Genomic DNA, 27,826 nt, shown 5'->3' on the forward strand with positions numbered 1-27,826 from the left:
TACTCACTATCAGGTTGTTTCTCATGCATAGATCTAGCATACGTAGGTGGTTTGAAAAGTTCTCGGAATGTACTAGAATTAAGTATCTTACCTCGGTGGAACTGCTTTTATTTTTCAACATAGTCTCCCTGTAGACTAATGCATTTGGTCCAGCGATGTTCCAATGCCTTGATCCCATTTCGAAAATGAGATTCCTCCAGGCCTGCAAAATACCTCTACAATTTGGCTGTCAGTTCTTCCCTTGTAGAAAATCTCTGTCCACCGAGGAAAATTTTCAGCTTGGGGAATAGATTAAAGTCTGATGGTGCCAAATCAGGTGAATAAGGTGGATGTAGCAACAATTCGTACTCCAGTTCATGAAGTTTTGCCATGGCAATAACACTTGTGTGCGGCGGAGCACTGTCCTGATGAATGACCTTTTTCCTTGACAAACCAGGCCTTGTTTCGCGTATCTTTTCCTGTAGTTGGTCTGGGAGGTTTGCATAGTATTGCCTAGTATTGCCCCGTAATTGTTTGGCCAGTAGGAAAATAATCTATCAGCAGAATGCCTTTTGCATCCCAGAAAACTGAGGCCATGACCTTTCCGGCCGAATGCACTGCCTTTGCTTTCTTTGGTGGTGGTGAATCAGCATGTTTCCACTGCTTTGACTGCTGTTTTGTCTCTGGGGTATAGTAGTGGACCCAAGTTTAATCTGTAGTCTCAAACCAGCGCAAAAAATCTTGTTGGTTGCACTGAAAATGGGCCAGACTTTGTTCGGACATTTCCAATGTGGTGCGTTTATTGTACAATGTCAAGAGTCGCGGCACCCATCTTGCGGATAATTTTTTCATACCCAATTCTTCGGTTAAAATATAATATACCCGTTCAGAAGACATCCCTACAGCTTCAGCAATCTCCCGCACTTTCAGTCGACGATCCTCCATGACCACTTTATGCACTTTTACGATAAATTCTGGGGTCGTAACACTTTTTGGCCGTCCACTATGCGGATCATCATCCAAGCTCTCCCGACCAAATTTAAACTCGCTGGTCCACTTGGCAACAGTTGAAAATGAAGGAGCAGAGTCCCCCAGTGTGTTCTGAAAGTCAGCATGAATTTCCTTTGCTTACATACCTTTCTATGGTTCATGTTTGTGGGTTACTGTAGTCACGTCCTAGTTCGTGAACCATGGGCAACGGCTGAGTGGCCTAGTAAGTGGTCCTGAGAGTCGGGATACCAGTTGCTATGGAATGGGAGTGGGCATCTCGGACATATTCTGAGTCATGGCCCTCCTTGTGCTCAGGCGGCTAGGACTACACAATTCACCAGTGGTCCATAACCCGTTAGAGGAGAGATCCTCACTTGGACTATGTGCAAGTAGGGCAGCATCCTGCTTCATGAATTTACCGAGCTCAGAACACTTTAAGCAAGCCTCGGACCTATGGGAGTAATGGAGTCCCACTCCCATTTGACAGGCGAGGGACTCCTTGGAAACAACTTGGCGAACGAAATGGAATTCGATGGGGAGCTATCAATATTAATGGGGCTTATGGAAGAAAGAAGGTAGAACTTGCTGAGTCAGCAAAGAGGATGCATCTGGATGTGCTAGGAGTAAGTGATATTCGGGTAAGGGGAGGTAAGGAGGAAGAGATAGGAGATTATAAAGTGTACTTGACGGATGTTAGAAATGGGAAGGCCAGAGTCTGGGGTAGGGCTCTTTATCAGGAATACCATTGCACGCAACATAGTTTCTGTTAGGCACGTAAGAGAGCGAATGACGTGGGTAGATTTGTCAGTGGGAGGAATTAGGACAAGAATTGTGTCCGTGTATTCACCATGTGAGGGTGCAGATGAGGAACCAGGCCTTGTTTCGCGTATCTTTTCCTGTAGTTGGTCTGGGAGGTTTGCATAGTATTGCCTAGTATTGCCCCGTAATTGTTTGGCCAGTAGGAAGATAATCTATCAGCAGAATGCCTTTTGCATCCCAGAAAACTGAGGCCATGACCTTTCCGGCCGAATGCACTGCCTTTGCTTTCTTTGGTGGTGGTGGTGACAAGTTTTATGAAGCATTGAATGACATCGTGGTCAGGGTCAACAGCAAGGATAGAATAGTGCTAATGGGCAATTTCAATGCGAGAGTTGGGAATAGAACTGAAGGATACGAAAGGGTGATTGGTAAATGTGGGGAAGATATGGGAACTAATGGGAATGGGAAGCGTTTGCTGGACTTCTGTGCTAGTATGGGTTTAGCTGTTACGAATACATTCTTCAAGCATAAGGCTATTCACCGCTACACATGGGAGGCTAGGGGTACCAGATTCATAATAGACTATATCTTAACAGACTCTGAATTCAGGAAATCTGTTAGGAATGTACGAGTTTTTCACAGATTTTTTGATGAAACAGACCACTATCTGATCTGTAGTGAACTAAGTATCTCTAGGCCTAGGGTAGAGAAAGTGAAATCTGTCTGCAAACGAATAAGGTTAGAAAATCTCCAGGATGAGAAAATTAGACAGAAGTACATGGATGTGATTAGTGAGAAGTTTCGAACAGTAGACAGTAAGCAGGTTCAGGATATAGAAAGTGAATGGGTGGCATACAGGGATGCTGTAGTAGAAACAGCAAGGGAATGCCTAGGAACAACTGCGTGTAAAGATGGGAAAAGGCGAACATCTTGCTGGAATGGTGAAGTGAGAGCAGCCTGTAAACGTAAAAAGAAGGCTTATCAGAAATGGCTCCAAACAAGGGCCAAGGCAGACAAGGATTTGTATGTAGATGAAAGAAACAGAGCGAAACAAATAGTTGTTGAATCCAAAAAGAAGTCATGGGAAGATTTTGATAATAACCTGGAAAGTCTAGGTCAAGCAGCAGGGAAACCTTTCCTGGACAGTAATAAAGAATCTTATGAAGGGAGGGAAAAAGGAAATGAACAGTGTTTTGAGTAATTCAGGTGAACTCATAATAGATCCCAGGGAATCACTGGAGAGGTGGAGGGAATATTTTGAACATCTTCTCAATGTAAAAGGAAATCATCCTGGTGGTGTTGCAAACAGCCAAGCTCATGGGGAAGAGGAAAATGATGTTAGTGAAATTATGTTTGAGGAAGTGAAAAGGATGGTAAATAAACTCCATTGTCATAAGGCAGCAGGAATAGATGAAATTAGACCTGAAATGGTGAAGTATAGTGGGAAGGCAGGGATGAAATGGCTTCATACAGTAGTAAAATTAGCGTGGAGTATTGGTAAGGTACCTTCAGATTGGACAAAAGCAGTAATTGCACCTATCTATAAGCAAGGGAACAGGAAGGATTGCAACAACTATCGAGGTATCTCATTGATTAGTATACCAGGCAAAGTCTTCACAGACATCTTGGAAGGGAGGGTGCGATCAGTCGTTGAGAGGAAGTTGGATGAAAACCAGTGTGGTTTCAGACCACAGAGAGGCTGTCAGGATCAGATTTTCAGTACGCGCCAGGTAATTGAAAAATGCTACGAGAGGAATAGGCAGTTGTGTTTATGTTTCGTAGATCTAGAGAAAGCATATGACAGGGTACCGAGGGAAAAGATGTTCGCTATACTGGGGGACTATGGTATTAAAGGTAGATTATTAAAATCAATCAAAGGCATTTATGTTGACAATTGGACTTCAGTGAGAATTGATGGTAGAATGAGTTCTTGGTTCAGGGTACTTACAGGAGTTAGACAAGGCTGTAATCTTTCACCTTTGCTGTTTGTAGTTTACATGGATCATCTGCTGAAAGGTATAAAATGGCAGGGAGGGATTCAGTTAGGTGGAAACGTAGTAAGCAGCCTGGCCTATGCTGACGACTTGGTCTTAATGGCAGACTGTGCCGAAAGCCTGTAGTCTAACATCTTGGAACTTGAAAATAGGTGCAATGAGTATGGTATGAAAATTAGCCTCTCGAAGACTAAATTGATGTCAGTAGGTAAGAAATCCAACAGAATTGAATGTCAGATTGGTGATACAAAGCTAGAACAGGTCGATAATTTCAAGTATTTAGGTTGTGTGTTTTCCCAGGATGGTAATATAGTAAGTGAGATTGAATCAAGGTGTAGTAAAGCTAATGCAGTGGGCTCGCAGTTGCGATCAGCAGTATTCTGTAAGAAGGAAGTCAGCTCCCAACTATCTTTACATCGGTCTGTTTTCAGACCGCCGGGCTGAGTGGCTCAGACGGTTAAGGCGCTGGCCTTCTAACCCCAACTTGGCAGGTTCGATCCTGGCTCAGTCCGGTGGTATTTGAAGGTGCTCAAATACGACAGCCCCGTGTCGGTAGATTTACTGGCACGTAAAAGAACTCCTGCGGGACTAAATTCCGGCACCTCGGCGTCTCCGAAGACCTTAAAAAGTAGTTAGTGGGACGTAAAACAAATAACATTATTATTATTATTGTTTTCAGACCAACTTTGCTTTATGGGAGCGAAAGCTGGGTGGACTCAGGATATCTTATTCATAAGTTAGAAGTAACAGACATGAAAGTAGAAAGAATGATTGCTGGTACAAACAGGTGGGAACAATGGCAGGAGCGCACTCGGAATGAGGAGATAAAGGCTAATTTAGGAATGAACTCGATGGATGAAGCTGTACGCATAAACCGGCTTCGGTGGTGGGGTCATGTGAGGCGAATGGAGGAGGATAGGTTACCTAGGAGAATAATGGACTCTGTTATGGAGGGTAAGAGAAGTAGAGGGAGACCAAGATGACGATGGTTAGACTCTGTTTCTAACGATTTAAAGATAAGAGGTATAGAACAAAATGAGGCCACAACACTAGTTGCAAATCGAGGATTGTGGCGACGTTTAGTAAATTCTCAGCAGCTTGCAGACTGAACGCTGAAAGGCATAACAGTCTATAATGATAATGTATGTATGTATGTATGTATGTATGTATGTATGTATGTATGTATGTTCATACCTTTCTTTACAAAGTATTTAATCACTGCTCGAATCTCAGTTTTTTCCATTGTCACAAATCACTACGCGGGAACAACAGCAGAGTCGTCACTACCACAATCCTGCAGTTAGAACACTGACGCGCCACGTGTTCACTCACAAAGGATGTGTGATTATTGCGCGGAAACCTCGTTGCTCTAGCACTGACATCTAGAGGTGATTCCGAGATCTTTTCAAACTGTCCTTGTATATTCTTTTGTAAAATCAAGTCGATATATCGAAAAAGTGTAGCGATGAGTGCCTGCCTAGAATCTACAAAGGCCATGCAGAGACAAGATGTAACAGCGAAGATTCAGTGCAATGAATCTAGTAATTGGTTTCATAACAAGTGTGTGAATCTTAAGAAAACGGATGTGGAGTATATGTTGTCACAGAGTCAGGTATGGAGGTGTAAACAGTATTCTGACAAGAGGCGTGTGAGTTTACATAGTGATGCGACAGTGGTGCCACCTGTGGGTGATATTTATAAACTACTGGTAACTATGCAAGAGAAGCTGGACAGTGTAAACAAGTCTACTATTGACATCGACTGACAACTAGGCAATTCAATTAATGTTTGTCATGAGAGACTGGATGAAAGGAGTAAACTTATTAGTAAACAACAGGAAATAATAGACAGGCAAAAAACTATTATAGACAATCTGGTCACCGAAAATAGGCCACTGACGAACATGGTAAACAACCTTGCTATGAGGTGTGATGACCCTGAGCGATATTCAAGATCTAACACTGTCGAAATGCTTGGTGTTCCCGAGTTTCCCAATGAGGATGTAGTGCAGACTGTCATCAATATAGGCAAGGCTTTAGACTTTGAAGGAGGACATGCTTGATGCTTGTCATCGATTGAAAAAGATCTCTAATCGTCCAACTTCTGGAATTATAGTTAAATTTGTTAGAAGGACCCATAAAGAACAATTTATTACTCGACAGGCACAAGATCAAGCGAACCTTGTCCACAACTCAGCTCGGCATGTCAATAACTCCTAACCCAATCTATATCAATCAATCACTTGCCCCAGCTAGAAGAGTTTTATTTGCAAAGGCAAAGCAGTTACAACGTGAAAAAGACTGTAAATACCTCTGGGTTGGTAGAAGTGGAAAGATCACGATTAGGAAGGTAGATGGAAGTCCTATACATGTTATTAGTAATAATGAAGACCTGAGTAAGCTCTGATCTCCATGCATTTGCATATACATTTATTGATTTTTTCTTTGAAATTATTTAATTATTTGTGTGTAAATATTTGCTTCCTTTTTCTAATATTTATAATCTTCTACTAATATTTTATGATGCCTGAGAATGAATGAACCATTTAATATCAAAATGTTCGTGGCCTAAGAAAAAAAACGGCTGTATTTCTTAAAAATCTTATATGTAGTGATTATGATGTAATTATACTGACAGAGTCTTTTGGGTCAAGATATCATGGATAGCGAGTTCTGCGATGATCGCTATGTATTGTTATCTGGGAAGGCTAGAGGAGGTGGAGTTTTAGTAGCTGTCAAAAAGGGGGTACAAATCCAAACTGTGTTCTAAATATAACAATGAACGGTGTGAGTTAATAACTCTTTACATTCAGGGTCATACTCACAAGTTATTTATAAATGCTGTGTACATTACTCCCTCTTCTAAACTTATGTATATGACGGATACTTCAATTATGTTGCAAACATAGATGGTCTTGTAACATCTGACTGCCTTATTGTCTGCGATTTCAACATACCTGAAGCTGTTAATGCTAGTTATAACTTTAATGAAGGATCACTGACCAGTCGTCGTCTATTTCCGTTCATCTCATATCTCGGATTAACATCGCGCAACAATATTCAAAATTGTAATTTTAGGACATTAGATTTAGTATTAGGTAATATTCAAGTTGAACTGAAGCATGACGAATTCACATTAGAACCTGAAGACTTACATCACCCTGCACTGTATTTAGTTTTACCGCCCATTAAAAATGTCCCATTACCTCCGATAATTAATCGCGAATATTACAACTTTCAAAAGGCTGAATTTTTGTGGCTGTATTGTAACATACGAGACTTAGACTGGAGTTTATTGTATTCCTTCAAAAATATTGATCTTGCTGTTGATTTCTTTTAAAAATTGCTGTACAAATGTTTCGAAAACTGTGTTCCAAAGCAGAAAGTCATTCGAAAATCCAAATATCCAGTTTGGTTCATGCGTGATATTATTCAGTCCATAAAAGTAAAGAAGAAATGTGCTATGAAAAGGAGATTTTTGAAATATTACGATGCGAGATTTAGACAGATTCAGTTGGAAATGAAAATGAAATTACACCTGGCTTATGCTGTTTATAATCATAATTTAGAAAATGGAGTTAAGAATAATATTAGTCAGTTCTAGACATATGATAAAAGTAAGCAGGAATCACGTTCATGTGACAACTCATTTCTATTGAATGCAGACGTGCCAACTTTCACAAGTCAAAAATCAGGAGAATTTTGCAGCATTTCCCGACATGTTACGACACAGCATTGATGACGTAACTTTGAAGAATATTTACACATTATACTACTCAATTATGTAATTTATCTTATTAATACTGAAATACTACACGTATCACACAACTCTTTATTGTAACTGCCTTAGACCTCTTCATAAATTTCTGAACTAGATTTATGCTCAAAACATTGGCCTTATTGAACGGATTTTAAGGTTTAATTTTTTCCACAATTCCTTTTCTGGAAGCTTTGATATGAAATGAGTTTTTGTCCTTGTAAATGTGCTAAACAATAGCTATGTGGAAATGATAAAATGAAAAGCATTATGTTAGAGATTCTGTCATCTGTCTTGCCAGAGCCCACTGAACAACAATTCTCTCCAGCTACTTAAAGAAGGAGGGAAAACCTGGGATTTTCAAAAAATACAGGAATACTAAATCTTTCTCAAAATTGGGAGATAAGTCTCTGCGATCAGGAAAGAGGGAGGAAGGACGAAAAATAGGGAGTCTCCCGTTTAAATCCGGAGAGTTGGCACGTCTGTGAATGAAAATTGTTATACACCTGGAAATATGGCAGACGGGTTTGCCGAGTATTTCTCATTGGTGTATGTGAACACTGATTTTACTTATAATGTGGAACATCTTTCTTTGAATGAAGTTTTTGTTTTTCCCAGGGTCAAACTGAACATCACTCACATACTGATAGATGAAGTAAGAACAGTTATTAATAAAAAGTTAAAAAAGAAATCCAGTGGACCTGATGGTATTCTACCATATATTATCAAGGGCTATGCCGACATAATGGTTGCTCTTAAAGTTAAAAATTTCATTGTTCCGTATTGAAGAATATTACAGTTAAAATTTAAATAATTGATAAAGAGATTCAACCTATTTAATACAAAAGAATAAGAAATGTAGTGAATTACATTCCCATTTAATAATAAGTAGAAATGGTACCGGTTTCGACCCCAGTCCAGGTCATCATTAGCCGATTAAAACATGAAAAACAATGCATAGGAAAAGGAAAAATAAAAGATCAAGTATACTCCGGACCAGTAGAAGAAGCAATATAAAAAATGAACGGGGGTAGACACTGTAAAACTCAGAAGAAGTAAAATGCAAGTCACTCAAAAGAAAACAGTGCGCAATTCTCTGAGCGGAAGCATGGTACGCGCAGCGCTAGGCAAAGTCCCACAATATTTACGAATAGTGGAGAACAGTTAAATGAGCCAGTTTTTTAACACTGTCAGGCACAAAGTCACATCACAATCGAACACATACGAAGATCCATAATCGTGCAGGAGTTGAAGACGAGTAGATCCATTGAAGCTACTTGCCAGCTCCCGGTGATCAGCGCGACACATTCAACATCAGGCACTGTGGTTTCAAACGCCACAGTAAAAGGGAAAATAGCTTGAAGATCCAGTAATTGAATAAGTAATTGTGCTCCTGAGAAAAAAATATAGTAAAAGGCGCAATACCGGAAACAAATGAAAATGTATATGCACAGTGCGCAATTTTTTAAAAACATAAAAAATTCAGGTCTTGATTGAAGTAGTCGAAATCGGCGGAAGGCACTAAATAAATCTAATGCTTTTTCTAAATCTGGAGTGTACAGATTCAAATGTAACAACTGCAACTCCTCCTACATCGGACAAACTCGCCGCTACTTCAATATCAGATACTCCGAACATATCAACGCCATTAAATACAATAGATTCTCCGCCATAGGACAACACATACAAGACTCCAACCATAGTTTCACCAATATTGGAAAAGACATGAAAATACTTAAAATCATAAACAAAGGCCCCCCTCTTAAACATTACTGAAAATTGCTTTATTCACCTTGATCAATACTTCAACCCTAATTTCAATTTAAACGACATTTCTGAAAAACCCAATATCCTTTTCGACTTCCTAATTCTTCTTCTCAAAAATTCTAAATTTCAAAACCCCAATTCTATTTTCCATGCCTTACAAAGTTCCTACCCACATTTTCTACCTCCAATAACCCACCCTAAACTACCCCTCCTTCATTTATCTCCCTATCTTATCTTATCCTTCCTCAACACCATTTAATTTCAATTTCTTTTATTCTTATCTTATTCCACTATTCCTCTTCCTCTATTAATTTATTCTATCTTTTATTTTTAAAAAAAATATATCAATTCCACCTTCATTTCGGTTCATACTCGACTCCTGCCTTCCGCCGATTTCGACTACTTCAATCAAGACCTGAATTTTTTATGTTTTAAAAAATTGCGCACTGTGCATATACGTTTTCATTTGTTTCCGGTATTGCGCTTTTTACTATATTTTTTTCTCTTCACAATTGTTATTTCATGTCAACTGTTCTAAGTATTCTATAGGAGCACAATTACTTATTCAATTACTGGATCTTCAAGCTATTTTCCATTTTACTTTGGCGTTTGAAACCACAGTGCCTGATGTTGAATGTGTCGCGCTGATCACCGGGAGCTGGCAAGTAGCTTCAATGAATCTACTCGTCTTCAACTCCTGCACGATTCTCAAGAAGATCCTCAAGAACTACAAGAGGATTGAAGAATGAATGCAACGCAACATGAACTCAAATTTTAATAGACGTTTTTAAAATATACCATGTTTTAATGTGCTTAATGTGCTATATTTTTTAGTGTCTTATGATGTGGCATATATATTTTAATGTGTTTATGTACTCATGTCCATGCTCAATCAATAGGTTTTAGTTTATTCTAATCATCACCACTTTTAATCAGAGATATTTTAACGCAACATACTGCAATATATTTTACTTCCATTTTTTATCAGACATCCGGATGCTCTTACGTAACATCTTTGTAATTTTGTTCTATGACTGTAAATTTGTGTGCTAGCTGATGATGGCCAAGATAGGTCGAAACCGGTACTAGTGCAATAATTCATTCACAATACTGTAAATGTATTGATCGGTGGAACATTTTTCTTGTCTATTACACAGGTTGTTCAATAAGCAAATAAAGGCTATTTTTAACTAAATCGTTATTAAATTCCTTTTTGCTGGAATGCTAGGTACTGGTAAGTTTTTTTGTTTGTGTTCTTTTTAAATTGCTTAGTAATTTTCTATGGTTGATGTATAGTCTATATTATTATGTTTTTCATTTGTAGTAATGATTTTTAAATTGTGTTCTGCTTATTAGTTTTCTTATTTTACTTCTTGCTATTATTGTTATAATAAATAAATAAATAAATAAATAAATAAATTATTGGTTTATGTAATAATAATAATAATAATAATAATAATAATAATAATAATAATAATAATAATAATAATAATAATATTATTATTTGTTTTACGTCCCACTAACTACTTTTACGGTCTTCGGAGACGCCGAGGTACCGGAATTTAGTCCCGCAGTTCTTTTACGTGCCAGTAAATCTACTGACACGAGGCTGACGTATTTGAGCACCTTCAAATACCACTGGACTGAGCCAAGATCGAACCTGCCAAGTTGGGGTCAGAAAGCCAGTGCCTCAACCGTCTGAGCCACTCAGCCCGGCTATTGGTTTATGATGGACCATGCATGACCCAAGAGAACACAGTGATTGAATTAGCTCCTTATATTGGGAAAGGGTACCATGCTTACATGGATAGTTACTATAGTAGCATAAATTGTCACAGCAGCTATTTGACTTGAAAACTGTAACATGCAGTACTAGGGGACTACCTAAGAATTTGAAGGTCGAACTTAAAGATTTCAAACATGGGAAAATGACTTTTACTAGGGATGGTATGTTCTCATTCAGTCTTGGAAGGATAAGAGAGTAGTTAGTAGCGACTGGAAAATTTGTCATTTTGCAATAGTCACGAATTATGAAAATTCCGACTGAAAATGCTAAAAATGCAAACTTAGCAAATATGATCTTGTAGATAATTCATTATAAATGTGTTATTTTTTTAGCAAAAACCATGCTTATCAACAGAAAAACATAAAATACTCTATTTTCAACCATTACTATTAATTAGTATTAATTGAATTGATCAATTAATAATCAATTTATGCAACGGTCATATAACATTTTATCGATTATTACCAATAAACCATATCTGCACGACATGAGATGTGCATTTTCTTCTTTCTGAATTTCTGGTTTCATACAACTTTTCTATTGATTATTAATGAAAAGCTATACTGTCCTTTAGAGGTAAGCTAAACAATTACTTTCCAGTTCTACAGATATAACATGTTCCAGTAACCTGTTATAAAAACAACATACAGCAGAAGTCCACTATAACAAGTACGGCATATAACGAGAACCCCGCTACAATGACAGTTTTTGTCTGTGCCTTCAAAATTCCTATATTAAACTGTGTATTATCCTTCAGTTACGAGAGCCCTATCACTGACGTGTCCGTTATTACGAGCGATTAAGTGAGCATGATTTTTTCCGTTACAAATATTTATGCACCCCAGTGATTATGTTACATGCGATCGATTAATTTCTGCATCGTTTCCTCGCTATGTCCACTAGTGAGCTATCTCGTCAACATTCAAAGGTGATATCTGAGTTGATTTGTGATACTCGTCGACTACAGTTCCGTAAAGCAAAATCAAAATGAAAGAGAACACGTCAATAGCAGTGGTTAAATCATTAGAAATAAAGGCTCAAATAAATTATCACATAATTTTAATACTGAAATTAAGTACAAATGTGATACACCTCAAGGTATGGCAGAGCGTTTCTTTGATTTCAGAGATTCGATTACATTTTCTCGTGTCTGTTTACATTTTGGTAAGGCTATTCCCATTAAATTTATAGCGAGAAGTTTTTTCATTTTTCTACTGGCGCTTGATATATGTTTTCATGGTACATATATGGACTTCTGGAGGCGATGTCGGAGACGATTAGTACTACCCGTGAACTGTTGTTCCGTAAAGAAAATTAGAAATGAAAGAACATGTTTTCGTAATAAATACGTAAATAACGTGGTCGATAGCAGTTGTCAACTCATTAGAAATAAAGGCTAAGCAAACAATCGCTTAATTTTAATGCTATACACGGAAATTAAGTGAGAACGCGATACACCTCAAGATATGGCGGAGTGCATCACTGATTTCAGAGGTTAGTTTATATTTCCTCGCATCTGGTTCAATTTCGGGAAGGCTACTCCTACGTAAATTTATATTGAGACGGTTATCATATCCTTACTGGCACTTGAAATATGTTTTCATCATACATATAATACAGTTTGTTAATTCAGGTTACGCGACACTGTTTGAAAAAGAAAACTGAAAAGTTTGCCATAAAATGCAATCGAACAGCTTCGGTATGGTATAGTTTTATTGCTATGTGCCTTTGCGAACTCTCTTGTCAACATAAACTATTGCATAATATTAATACTGAAATTAAGTACGAATGCGATACACCTGTAGATAGGGCAGAGCGCAGCATTGATTTCAGAGGTTCGACTTTATTTTCTCGCGTCTGTTTACATTTCAGTAAGGCTATTCCCATGTAAATTCATAGTGAGAAGGCTCTATATGCACTTGAAATATGTTTTCATGATACATATTGAACCATACTGTTCATGATGAGAAAGGCAATACTTAACGCAATCATTAAGCTCCGCAATAGGATGCAATGATAACTGGCGCGAAGCCAGAGTGGACGCAGGAGCCTGAAGGCGGTCCGCTAGGACGGGCGTGGCACTGTATGTGTGAGACAGATGTGTCAGAGTAGGATAGGGATATGTGGATCTTGTTTGGGGAAGCACCATGCCACCTTAACAAAACTTAAAGCGGCAAGAAACAGCCTTGTCACTTTGCAAGAATCAAATGATATCCACTCTCCCTGAAGGCTCTTAGAGGAGATAAAAATATAACAATGATCCTCAGAATTTTAGGAACATTATGATGCGTCTCATGCCATTAATAACAAATTCGATAATTCTGCATTAGTGCGCACACCATGGGAAACTGTCAAGTATCTGCATACCAATCTGAAGTGTGTGAGTGATTTGGAGGGAGGTACCCCATTCTGTAGCAAGATTTAACTCCTGTGTGGGTCGAGAGTACATCCGTCTATTTTAATAATTGAGCCATAAACTTTGCTTAGGACAAAGACTGTGATTACCTTAGTGCAGTTCCGCTAATATTTATTCAGCAGATAAGTGATCTATAAACTTTTCAGTAACTGTTCAATCGAATTATTGCATTCAGGCGCTTTACAGTGCGGTCACGAGCGTCTAATTATCCGACCGGAGACAATGCCAAACGCATAGACTTCATCACAGAAGCGGTACGGGCAACCGTGTAAATAGATAATAATGTGCTGAATAGGTGAAGGTATAAACTAAAGCAATTTGTGTTATTCCCGCTAGACTTACGAGTGTGAATCAGTTGAGCAACAGGTAATGACAATTTTGTTCGACGGATCAGGCTGTTGATTTCAGAACACAATTAAAGTTAGCCTACACACACATTCGTGCACGGTTAAGCAGTTGACGGAGAACAATGATGTTTAGCTTTGCAGATCGCCAGTAACTGATTTTTGCCTGTGAAACTGAGTAGAAGTGCCGGTAGTGCCGTACTATCCAATAATTACGCATTTAATTGCAGTGAAGACCTGTACTGAGTTTCGCGAGCTGATAAGCACGAGACCTTAACCTCAAGAAGACGACCGCACGATGGAGCCATCCATGGAGACTGGACCAAGAGGATCAACCCAGGACGACAGCTTCATCATTATGGGCTAAAAAGGAGTAGCCATGTCCCGAAGGCGGAAGCGGAGAGGTCATCAGCAATGAGCTAAGTGGACAATTGGCATGTTTTAAGGGTAGTAATGATTTCGCAGATAGCTGTTTGTTTAATTATATAGAGAAGATTTAGTTAAGCCCTTTTGGCAATAGTGTAATATAGTTAAGATGCTAGTTAAGTCCTTCAGGCAGCTGTGTAATATAGTTATGATGTTAAGTAAGCCCATCAGGCAACCTGATGATATAATCATGAGATTGAGTACACCCTTATGGCAAGTAGGTAACTTCCACAGGAGTCCGGTAATGTGAACATCATTATGTCTACTCCCGAAAAAGTAAGTGTAAAACTTGATGTTAAGTGCGGTAAATGCCGTAAAATAGTTAAAAACGGCATCCTGTGTAATTTGTGCAATCGTTGGTGGCATTTTAAGTGCGGAAACAGACCCAGGGAGGAAAAAATGAATGCAAATGAAGACTGTTTTTGTGAACAGTGCGTTGCGAATGATGTTATAGATGATGGCAGCTTGAAATCTAAAGATAGCGAGTATGAAAATGCATTGAAAATTATAAATATTCTGCGAAATGACATTGAGGTCCTTAAAGCTGAAAATGACGTACTTAAAGATAAGATTAATGTGATGGAGAGTAAGTATTTGAACGGTGGATTGGAGCTCGAGTTAATTCGATTTATGAACCTGTGCTAAGTGAAACATTTAGACCTAAAAACTGTAGACAATGGGAATCGGTGCCGGTAAAATACGCGGGTTTCAGAAAGCAGATAAAGGAGGATTGTCACTTTCTTGTTTTAAAGAATAGGTCTGAACCCTTTGCAAGTGGTACTCGTGAAGCTGTATATGAGAGCTCTGAAGAAATTTTTTTGGAAGGTCGAAGTGAAGGTAACAAGAATCTTGTAAAAGCAAGTTGCAAAACCTCGTAGAAATCTGTGAAGATAAGACTGTCTGCCGATAGTCAGGGGAGGAATATTGCTACAGAACTAATTAGAAACAGTAAGCATGATGTTTCTGCTGCAATTAAGCCTGGTGCAAATTTTAATGACATTACCTCTGAAAGTCGAAAATACTGTGAACACTTAGGAGCTATGGGGATTGCAGTTTATCTAGCAGGGACTAATGACGTGGGAAGAAGTAATGCAAAAGAAATGATCTCTTCCCTCAGATCAAGACTACAGGAGTTACATCACACCAATGTTGTGGTATTTTCTGTTCCTCACGGACATGATCTTCTGGCATGGTCTTGTGTTAACAAGGAGGTAAACAAGGTTAATGAAGAACTTTTGAAAATATGTAGGCATTTCAAGAATGTAAAGTATGTAGATAGATGTAAGTAATTTGGGAAGAAGATTTTATACCTGGCATGGTCTGCACCTAAATAGGTTGGGAAAAAGATATGTATAATAGAGTTTGCTAATTCAATTCAAGATGTAGAATGTGTAACTGGTCCCATTCCTCTAAAAAACTAGATAAAGTGACTGATATAGGTCGGTCTGTCATGCTAGAGTCGAGGAATGGTATTAATACTCATGGTAGTCTATATAGGTTAGGTTCTTTTAAGACTGTATGGGGAATAGTGCTAATGTGCAAGGTAGACAGACTAGGTTAGGTTCTTATCAGATCACTAAAATCAATGAACCTGTAGAAACAAAAATATTTACTAGTAGGCCTATTGTGGAAAATGACATCCAGGGTACTGATTGTGTCCAGGAAACAGAAACTGACTATAGTTTACTGACTATTCTGCAGGTTAATATTCAATGTGTCAGAAATAAAGTGTTAGAACTAGAACATTTCTGTAAAGCTGAAAAAATTGATGTGGTATGCATGTCAGAACATTGGCTCGTAGAAGATCAAGTTGAATTCTTGTTGCCCAGTGGGTATATTATGGCAGATATGTGTAGAAGTAATAAGAAGAATGGGGGTGCTGGAATTTTAGTCAGGGACTGTTTGAAATTTGTTAAGGTTGACTTAGGACAATACTGTGCAGAATTAGATGGAGAGTTTAGTTGTGTTAAAATAATACATCTGAATCTAATAATTGTAAGTTTGTACAGATCTCCAAAGGGCAATGTGAAAGTATTTTTTTTTTTTTTTTTTTGCTAAGGGCTTTACGTCGCACCGACACAGATAGGTCTTATGGCGACGATGGGATAGGAAAGGCCTAGGAGTTGGAAGGAAGCGGCCGTGGCCTTAATTAAGGTACAGCCCCAGCATTTGCCTGGTGTGAAAATGGGAAACCACGGAAAACCATTTTCAGGGCTGCCGATAGTGGGATTCGAACCTACTAACTCCCGGATGCAAGCTCACAGCCGCGCGCCTCTACACGCACGGCCAACTCGCCCGGTGTGAAAGTATTTCTTGAGAATTTTGAAATAGTTATGAGAAAATGGTTAAAATTTGATACTAAAGTAGTTGTCTGTGGTGATTTTAATAGAGAAATGGCAAAATCAGATGAACAGTCTTCAAGAATATTTAACCTTTTAAGATCGTTAAATTTAACCTGTAAAAACGAAACACCCACACGCAATAAGACATGCGTTGATAACATTATTGTCAAGTTCTCAAGAAGTATGTATAATGTCAAGCTCGTTGGAGGGTCTTTTGCTGATCATGAACCGTTGGTACTTTCTTTAATACAAGAAAGCATAAATGCAAGTATTTACACTTTTTGAAGTCTCAGTGTGAGGATTCACAGGAGGCAAAGCTATTTCCTTCACGTGTCCTGACGGGATTTCAGTATCCAACCTCCCATTTGCTGTGGGTAACTTCTTCTGCAATTTGTGATGGGAATTTTCTGCAGCAACTAACAATGTCTTGGTCAAGCTCACTCCTTTAGAGAAAGCTGCATGCAAAGACATTTTCATTAAAGCAGCTCATTCTTCAAAGTGTAAGCTACAGGCTTTGAAAGTCAAAGACACTAACCGCAATAATTTTGTCACAATTTCTCAAGCTCTGTATCCTAAAAATATCATCTTGAATGATGGGAAAGCAGCTGAGCTTGAAAAACTGTTTGGTGCATCAATTCTTTCACAAAAGGAAATCTGGTCTGGTTACCGTTCTCTCAGAGATGCAATTCAAAATCATCTGAAGGAAGATGCGAGCAAGATGTGATATGCATGCATTAACTGCAGTGCAGTCAGAGTTCTCAGCATTTGCTTAATCTTTTTTTTTTTTGGACCCCAACAAACAATGCTGACACTGACTGTGCTTTATCCCACTATAGTACAGTGGTTACAGACAGAAGGTGTAACTTGAAGGAGGGCAATAGCAAACTTATTACGATGCTTCCGTTTGGTTTTTTTTTTAAATGGCTGGGAAGGAGCAGTGGCAAGCTGTCGAAGCAGCTGATAGTGAAAGTGTTAATAAGTGAATACAAGGTTCCTTTATGCTATGGTCATTTATGATACAACAGATCAACAATGCCTCGTAAAAATGAAATGATAGCCTTATCAGCACATAAACTGGAGCACTAGAGCAGCTTATCACAGTGTTCGAGGACAACAGTATAGGACATTAACAACAAAAAACACATGAAAAGGCAGGAATCCATGATAAAGAGAGGTAAAGGCCAATGTCTAATTGTCAAACCCACAGAGGAACCTGCTACATAAATATACAAAATTAAAAACTTACTTGGTAATGGAAAAAATTATGAAGGAATGTAAATGAATGTAATGCTGTTTGCTGATATTCTGATCTAGGAAAGTATGAATGTATGAATGTGAGGTACTGGAACAGATGGACAATACAGTGGAAAGGTTGAACAATGGGGAATAAAGATCACTACAGAGAAGAATAAAACAATGGTAATGATCAGAGGACAGAGGGAAGAAAGAGATGGCATATATATTGGAGGCAATGATCTAGAAGTAGTAATCACTTATGAAGTGAACTAATGGCAAATGCTAGGATGAATGGGAACTGCTTTTACCACAATGTCAGAGACTGCTGTGGAAAAAAGATATTAAAGACTTATTTCATCCCTATAACAATATACGGGGCACAGACTTTGCCTACAACAAAAAAGAGATGAAAGCCATATCCAGGCAGCTGAAATAAAGTTTCTGTGTGGTGGTGGTGATTATTGTTTTAAGAGGAAGTACAACTAGGCAACCATCCTCTAAAGTTTCTATGGAGCATGGTTCAGAAATCAAAGGATAGAATTAAAAATGAGGACATTTGGAAAACAATTAAAGTGGAGAAGTTGAATGATAGAGAAGAACATGTTGGGAAGGTTTGGACACACCAAACGGATGAGGAAGAGAGTTTTTTTTTTTGCTAGGGGCTTTACGTCGCACCGACACAGATAGGTCTTATGGCAACGATGGGATAGGAAAGGCCTAGGAGTTGGAAGGAAGCGGCCATGGCCTTAATTAAGGTACAGCCCCAGCATTTGCCTGGTATGAAAATGGGAAACCACGGAAAACCATCTTCAGGGCTGCCGATAGTGGGATTCGAACCTACTATCTCCCGGATGCAAGCTCACAGCCGCGCGCCTCTACGCGGACGGCCAACTCGCCCGGTGAAGAGAGTTTTAGGAAGGCCAAGCACAAGATGGATGAATTTTTTAAGTACAGCCTTAGGAAACACAACATGGACAGGATAACTGTATTGAATGAGGAGCAGTGGAACAACTGACAAAAGTGTACAGGAACCGAATTAGCCCCAACCTGGAATGAACTGGACAAAGGGACATTTTAACAAACATCTTACCTGAAAAATAACATCATGAATAATATCCTGTGGATGTGCTTCTTGTAAAAGAGTAAGCATCTGATCCTTCATATCCGAAGTCTCTACCAGAGGAACTTCCAAGAGGGCAGCCTTAGGATGAGTCTAAACAAATGAACTGTCATCAAAAATCTGTTCTAATTAATAAGCATATTAAGAGAGAAACTGAAGGAAAAAAAGGAAATAACATACCTGCAACACAGCAAAGTTTCGGCCTTTGAGGTCAGAAGAAATTTTTACAGCACGATGAATATGGGGAAGCCTTTTCACTTTTACCATTTCACAATCCTCTCGGTCCAGGAACTCATGAAATGGTTGTCCCAATTCCTGCTGTGGCTGTTGTGAATGCTTCTTTACTTTTCTTGCTTTCAGTTCACCCTCAAAAGCTTCACCATCCTGGGTCACCAACAGCAGCTGACTGCGGTTAATGGCTACATCGGTAACCATCAATGGCCGGTTTAAGTTGAATAAGCAGCTGGATAGAGCACAGAATTATAACTGTAAAAAAAAGCATGTGTGCGAAGGGAAGAGCATAATTCTGTTTAAGTTCTATAATTGCCCTGTAAACATTTTAACTCCTTAATTACCTGATTAAAGTGGTGGTTACTATTGTAAGGGAAACGAAATATTAAGGAAAGAGAGAACCAGGTGTATGCATACATCTTTTTCGGTTTCACTAAGAGATAGCGCCAGCAAGCAGTATGCAGCATATGAATTTGACACATAGGTCAGTTTGTTTGCCTGATATTAACCTATCAACACAAACAAGTTGAGCCCGCCAAACACTAGCGTCTGTGTTGTATCATTCTGTGATAATGTCGACATTTGTGCCTGGAAAAAAAAAAAAACAAAAAAACAAAAAACACCATTTGCAGCAGGCATTGCTTTTCTTATTTAATCAAAAGAAAAAGGGCTGTGAAAATCCATTGTTTGCTAGTAGAAACATATGGTGAACACACCCCTAAGACGTAAGACGAAATAAGACGTAATTTTATAAATTGCTTCCTCAGTTAAGTGATAGTTTATTACATTCCTATTATTTCAGGTCCGCACTGAACTGGGAACGTTGTACTTGGACCGATTCGTCAATTCCACCTCACTAGGATTGCTCCATTAAAGTGACTCTGAAGATTTTATTGAAGTTTTTAAATACGATTCTACGTCACATTTTAGGAAGTGTGTTAAATTAAGCTAATGTTTCTTCAAGACTCTTTTATTTTTAAGTTGTTGTTCTTTTAAATCCACGTTATTTTATTAGTGAGCAAACCGGTTTACATGTGTTTTCATCAATTTAAGGTTTAAGACTCGCAAGTCTCGGACTTGTAGAAAATATCTAATGGAAAATATGGACTTTGAGACAGTATAATTGCAACAGAGTTTTATATCAGCTGATGACTACGCAAAAAGGGCGTCAAAACTAGTTCTGATTGAAATATTTGTAATTTCATCTAAACAACAGTTTTTATGTATTGAATAAGGTGGATCCAAATTATAATAAAAGTTGTAATCTTGGTTCAATACAGACAAACAATGAAATTTATTAATTTAACTAAACACACTCCATTGATTAGAACGTGTGACACAGGGTTTCGACAATTTAAACATGGCGATTTCAATGTGAAAGACAGTGGGCGCTCTAGTAGACCACAAACTCTTGAAGCCTGGCAAAACCATTAACACACAACGCTATCACCAACAAATGATTAATTTAAATCACGCATTGATCGAAAGACGACCGGAATGGGCCAGAAGACATGGCAAAGTGATTTTGTTACATGACAATGCGCCATCTCACACAGCAAAACCAGTGAAAGACACCTTGACATCGCTTAGATGGGACATCCTTCCGCACTCGTCGTATTTCCCTGACCTGGTGTCATCTGACTATCACCTCTTCACATCAATGGGCCACGCGCTCGCAGAGCAGCACTTCAGCAATTTCGAGGAAGTTGGAAAATGGCTCAGCGAATGGTCTGCCGCAAAAGACAAGCAGTTTTTCTGACATTGTATTCATAATTTACCTGAAAGATGGACAAAGTGTATAGAAGCCGATGGCCAATAATTTGAATAAACAAAAAAATGAATTTCCCTTGAAAATTATAAGTTTTCTTTACCACAAAAACCAGCAAAAACTTATGCATACACCTGGTAAACCTTATTTCAGTACTGTGCCACACCAAGGTTTCCTTGTGTCGCACAATTCTAGCATCATCATGGAATATGTCAATGACACATCAATCTATGTTTATGTTTCCAACTGTTGTGACTGCGATTCAGAATAGAAACATGGTTACCAATAACAAATGAAACCATATGACGATAAACAATGTAGTTATATAGAACATAATATTCTTTTCTTTACAGGATCAGTCAGTCAATATATTACCTTGCCAAAAGGGGTTCTGCACTATGACAGGTAAAATCATTAGTTGTCTATTACCCACCAAGACTTTTCTCAAACCAGCAAATATGATATACCAACAAGCAAGATGATTCTATTACTTCTGACTTCAAATCTCTTTGTAAACTGCAAAGAGTTTGAATTCTGCCATGAAGATTTAAGTAGACTTCAGCTGTGGAAATCATAAGGAATCATAATGAGTTATCAATTCATACCACAGACTTAAGAAGAGATTTTTGATCTTAAATTTCATGCTCTTGAATACAGTAGTGTTTATGTAAAAGATGATGATGATGTGATGCTTGTTGTTTAAAAGTCTAGGTCATTGGCCCCCATGTAAAAGATGATAATTCCTTTACCTTTTTGGAATTTAGTATTTAAATAGGTGAATAGGAAATTTATTAAATATTAATATGAACTTAATATGATAATAGGGGTTGCGCAACCAAGGCAGTAAAGGTGTGCACAGTTAACTGGGAACAACTGAAGTTCACTTTTCTGTCAAGTAGAAAAAATTTAAGAAGAGAGATTTTCACTTTTGGAGGTGCACATGGCCTGAGATTCACTCAGCATACACCAAAAATGAAGATCAAGTTAATTACTGGGGAAAAAGGGCTAACTACTCTATCCCAAATACAGTAGTGCTGAAGTTATGGACAGTGGAAGTCTTAACCTTCCAGTCATCCAAGGGCCTTCACAGCTTGTACACAGGTGGCCTTGCTTTGCTTTAAGGTTATAATAACTGCATTCTCATTCTCCTTTGTGTGTTCAAATAGCAACTGATGTGGTTAATCTTTGCCCAAATTCCTGTCACAAGCAGGGCATTATTACAGTCCATTTAGATTAACTGCCACGTCTCCACCCGTTGAGGATTTCATACTGATAAGATACACATTCATTCTTTTTTTAAATCTTTTATCAAACTGTTGAGGTTTCAAGTGATTAAAATTCTACTGCTATCTGCTGTCAATCAGAATTTATCTTTATTATCTCATATCATCGAAAGTGGCATACAACATTGATGCTTAACTCATTACCTTCCAATGATGGGAATAACAGTTATGAGGTATTCAAATTGGAAATGCAATATTGTGACGGGTGACTTCATTTAATTGTAAATTTGTAAGCAAATTTTACGCTCGTAGGAAATGAGGGCCTTATTATAATTATCACAATCATAATCTTCTGGACACTTCTCCAAAATATAAGTTACTTAACCCTCGAACCGGTAGTTGAAATAGCTCTAACCGGTGGGTGTGCACCACACATTTGCAGTACCTGATGTATGTCACTCTGACAGATGTATTATTCAAATAATATACACATGTAACACACGAAAACATTCAGCATAAACTGGACTATCTGAAAAGTGGTTTGCATTTACCCTCAATGTAAAATTCTTTAAATTTTCTGCTCCTTTAAATACCCCCTCAAAAAAATAAAAAATATTTTTTTACTTACACATCAAATATAAATGACTAATCAGTTTTCTGAAACTTTTTAACATATATATTTTGTAGAGAAATTAATCCTGATTATAGGCATGCAAATGTTTAGTGAATATTGTTAATACTTTAGGAATTATTCAATAAAAAGTACTGTAGTTGATAGAGCTCCAACTGGTGGGTGTTCATAACCTACCTCAGGTGGCACGACACTTATCCATTCTGCTGCAGTAGGCCTTGAATTTACATATACATTTAATTCTATTACAATATCTTCATCATTTAAACTCAAAAATGTAGCCATCGTGTGTGCATAACACACAGTAAACAATGAAAGCAAGTCACAACAAAATCAACACGTGTTTGAAAGCTGTACGAATTACGACCTTCAGATGTTTCAAGGATATCACACATAAATGGATGTATTTAATACTAAACATTCCACATTCCAAGGAGAAAACATGCCTGATGAATGCTGCCATCTAACGGAAATATTCACAATTTCTTCCAGCCGTATTTACTGGTAAAGTAGACCTGATGATCTATCATCAGCGGCGGTTGAGATAGGCGCATACCTGCCGATCTATCGTCAGCTACCGGTTTGAGGGTTAAATAAACTCTTGTTCGTAGGAAACCATTTTTTGGATCTTAAATTAAATTAAATCAAATCACATAAATAATAATAATAATAATAATAATAATAATAATAATAATAATAATAATAATAATAATAATAATAATAATAATAATAATACCCCTTCTATTCAACTGTGTTCTAGAGAAAATTGTAAGAATTTGGAACGTAAAGCTTAAGGAGCATAACATTTTGCCAGTAACTTTATGGAGAGAAAAAACAAGGGCATTGAAATAAACTGCCTAGCATTTGCAGATGATTTCGCTATATTGTCAGAAAACCTAACAAGTGCAACAACACAAATCAATCTCTTGGAAGAAATAGCCAACAAGACAGGTTTGAGAATCTCCGTAGAAAAAACAAAAATTTATTACAAACATCAAGTATGCTCCAAAATTTTTGGCAACAGATATTGGTCCAGTAGAAAGAGTAACAAAATTCAAATATCTGGGAGATATAATTCAAGAAAATGGTTTAGACAAATCTGCAGTAGAAGAAAGGGAGCACAAGATGGAAAGAGCATATGGTATCACAAAGAATTTTTATAACAAAAAGTGTCTATCTAAAAATCTTTAAATAAGGCACTACACTACAGTGGTGAAACTGGAATGCTTATATGCAAGTGAATGCCTGGTACTCAACTATAGATCAGATGAACTTGAGGTACTAGAAAGGAGAATCATGAGAAAAATCTTAGGCCCTGTGAAAACAACAGAAGTATGGAAATTAAGATCTAATGATGAAATATACAGGAACATAGAAAGCATAACAGAAATCATAAGAAAAAGGAGATTGCAATTTTTTGGACATATTTACAGAATGGATGATTCCAGATTAACAAAAAGGATTTTCAAGTACCTTTGGGACAAGAAGGCAACAGCTAGCTGGATTCAAGAAGTAAGGAAAGATTTAGAAAGAAATAATATAAGAGAAGAAGAAAGTATGGACAGAGAAATTTTTAGAAAGAGGGTAGTAAGTATGGAAGGATTCCAAGGAAGATTGAACAAGAAGCCTGGTGCGAAGTGGTCCGAGGACAGAAGGAAACAGCAAAGTGAAAGGATGAAAGAATATTGGAAGGAGCAGAAGAGAAAACAACACAGTACGAAGAAATGAATTCAAATTGGCACGTGGTCCTTAGCAGGCCTCATCGAAAAGAAGAAGAAGAATAGCTAGTAAGTGAGATGTCATATCGTAAGATGAAATAATTTCCCAATTTTTTATTGATAGTTGATAAAATGACAGAAACACAGACTGAGAAATTATAAACTATTTCTATGTAAATAAAACAGTTAAAAATGAAGTCGTTCTTGGTATTCAAACACAAATTTCCTCCCCTAATAGGACGGACAAAAGAATTTTGTAACAATTTTTTTTTTACGATTGGCTTTATGTCGCACTGACACTAGTAGGTCTTGATTTGCACCCTTACTGCCCATGTAGCTAAGATCTTTGAGAGAGTATTGGAAGGAAGACTGAGGTGGAAGCTAGAAGGGGAAATGGAAGAAGAGAAATGGCAACCACGGGACAGGAAAGGGCTAAGAGCTAAGAGTGGGGAAGAAGCGGCCGTGGCAGTAATTAAGGTAGCCTATAGCTCCAGCGTTCACCACGTGTGAAAATGGGAAACCACAAAAAAACCATCTTCAGGGCTGCCGACACTGGGGTTCGAACCCACTATCTCCCGAATGCAAGCTCACAGCTGCAGGCTCCAAACCACACGGCCAACTCACTCGGTATACTTTCTAACATTAAAAGACTTCAATTCAAAGGTATGAATCTAATGTAACTCCAGGGTTGTTGATTGTCAAATCAGTAACTAATGTAAAAAAAAAAAAAAAAGATTTCGCTGATGCTGTTTCAAATGAAGTAAATCGTATGTCAAAGGGTTAAATCAACAATCATAAAAACGAAAATTTACTTTCACAACTGTACTGTACTTTCAGTACATATCACATTTTCACATAAATGGCTTTCTCCTCATCAACTCCACTTCAGTAATCACTAAAGGACCATCTTGACAACAGATCTGCAGTCCAGATATGGGAAGTGTAGGATAAGAAGAAAGCCGGATAAACACAGAAAATGGGAAGAGACAAGTGAGAGGGGGGGAAAAAAAAAGAATACAGATGCCAAAGACTAGGAACGCAGAACACACATAAAACAATACAAGGCTTGATTTGCACCCTTAATGCCCGTGTAGCTAAGATCTGTGAGAGAGTATTGGAAGGAAGACTGAGGAGGAAGCTAGAAGGAGAAATGGAAGAACAGTATGGTTTCAGGAAAGACAGATCAACATTTGACCTGATCTTTACATTACGGCATATGATGGAGAAAAGATGGGAGTTTGGAAAAGACATTGTGATGACATTTATTGATACTGAGAAAGCTTATGAGAGTGTGCCCAGGCAGTTGGTATGGGACATATTAAGGAAAAAACAAGTTAACAGAGTGGAAGTGCAAATGATAAAAGCTATATACAAAAATTATGTTGGTAGTGTGAAGACTAGTATAGGAAAAACAAAACAGTTTAAAGTTGAAGCTGGTCTCCGACAGGGAAGTGTACTAACCCCCATACTATTCATCATAGTCATCGATGAAATTCATTAAACAGAAATTGGGAAGACAGATAACAAAAGCCATGTTTGCAGATTATATAGTGATATGGGGTGAGGATGAAACGGAAGTGCAAAAACAAGTAGAACTATGGAATCAAGAGATAGAAAAATTTGGGATAAAAGTAAGCACAGAGAAAAGTAAAACAATAGTGATGACTAGGGCTCGGATGTTTAGGAAATGTCATTTTTTCTTTGTCTCTATTTTCTTGCCTGATTGCATTTTGGTGCAAATCAGGTGATTATCGTAACAATCAAGTGATTTTTATTTGTCATATAAATGCATATTTTGGCTATTTTTGTCATAAGGTCATATTTTGAGCTATTTTCGTAGAAACATCATATATCGGTCATATTTTGGCGGTTTGGCGACAAGTGTAGCTGTTTTTTTTTTTTTTTTATATTAAGAATTTCATTATGGTCCGTATTGAATCGAGATTTACAATGCTTATTGAAAATAAAAGGTTTCCACTTATTCAATACACTGACATAGTGATTCAATTAAGACATCACATATTTATTATAAACATTATGGTGTACATTATGGTACCAGTTTCGGCATCTCGCGTGTCATCATCAGCCATTGAGAAAATTATTGCAAGGTATGTTGGATGAATATATAAAAAACTATTAGTACAATATAAAATATATACAGAGCATACTATTCTGATTAGCGGGTCTTACATTATTTTAAGATTATTTAACTTTCTAAAGATTAATTGGTCTTTGCTACTTAGTCACATATATTTTAATATATATATAAATGTAAGACTCGCTAATCAGGATAGTATGCTCTGTATATATTTTATATTGTACTAATCGTTTTTTTTATATATTCATCCAACAGACCTTGCATTAATTTTCTCAATGGCTGATGATGGCACGCGAGATGCCGAAACCGGTACCATAATGTACACCATAATGTTTATAATAAATATGTGATGTGTTAATTGAATCACTATGTCAGTGTATTGATTAGGTGGAAACCTTTTATCTTCAATAAGCATTGTACAAGTGTAGCTGTGTAAAATATCATCAACTTTCTGAATGAGAACTAGTATTCATAAAACTGCTTTTCCGTATCACACCTGTAGTTAATAGAAGTGGAATACTCTGCCTCTTCTATCAAGATTGCGCACGAATTGTTTTCCAACAGTTTGTCAGAAAGTCTGGCATATATTAAGCCGAACCTTGGAATTATATCGAGTGCAATTACTCGTTTAGAAGCTGCTAACTTAGAAATTCATGCAAGTATTGAAATTGTAAGAAGTGTTGAACTTTCAGCACAACAATCACATGGAACAGTTGGCGTCAATATAAAACGGAAACTTCGAAATATGCTTAATCGAAGTGACGGTTTGCGCTGTGTGTGCAAGATAAATGACGTTCTTAGAGGAGAAGGTACCAGTACATTTCAAGATGAGTGCATACTCGACAGCAGTGATTTAATATTATTTAAATATGCACCAGTAACGTCTTGTGATGTAGAAAGGAGCTTATCTTCTTAAAGAATGTGTTAAGTGAGAATCGAAGGTCTTTCACGCCTGATGCTTTGAAGATGAATCTTGTCATACACTTCAGTACCACCCACGGAAGAAAAATGAAAAAGTTATGCGAGTTTGCACTATTTGCCCTGCCGCCCTACCATAATGTATCAAAAGAAATCTACTTAATTCGTTTCATGGTGTTCAATTTAAACTTTAACACTTTTGAGTAATATTAATGTAATCTGGGCTTAAACGTTCCAAAATAATTTTTTTAAATGTATTGATTTCTAGTTTTCTTATATTTCAAACCACCAATGAAGGGTGCAAACATGTTTTGACTTTTAAAA

The 27,826-nt window shown here is 37.6% G+C and overlaps 1 protein-coding gene across 1 annotated transcript in view; it reads right to left on the reverse strand.

Annotated features, from left to right (window-relative positions):
* Positions 1-27,826, reverse strand: part of LOC136858795 (inhibitor of Bruton tyrosine kinase) — a 191,820-nt gene that overhangs the window by 99,799 nt on the left and 64,195 nt on the right. The window contains exons 8-9 of the mRNA XM_067138609.2: positions 19,096-19,378; positions 18,886-19,008 (exon numbers count right to left, since the gene is read on the reverse strand). Of these exons, the coding sequence (XP_066994710.2) occupies positions 18,886-19,008; positions 19,096-19,378 (406 nt within the window). The remainder of the gene's footprint in view (positions 1-18,885; positions 19,009-19,095; positions 19,379-27,826) is intronic.

Source organism: Anabrus simplex, chromosome 1, assembly GCF_040414725.1.
Source record: "Anabrus simplex isolate iqAnaSimp1 chromosome 1, ASM4041472v1, whole genome shotgun sequence".
NCBI classification, from domain to species: domain Eukaryota; kingdom Metazoa; phylum Arthropoda; class Insecta; order Orthoptera; family Tettigoniidae; genus Anabrus; species Anabrus simplex.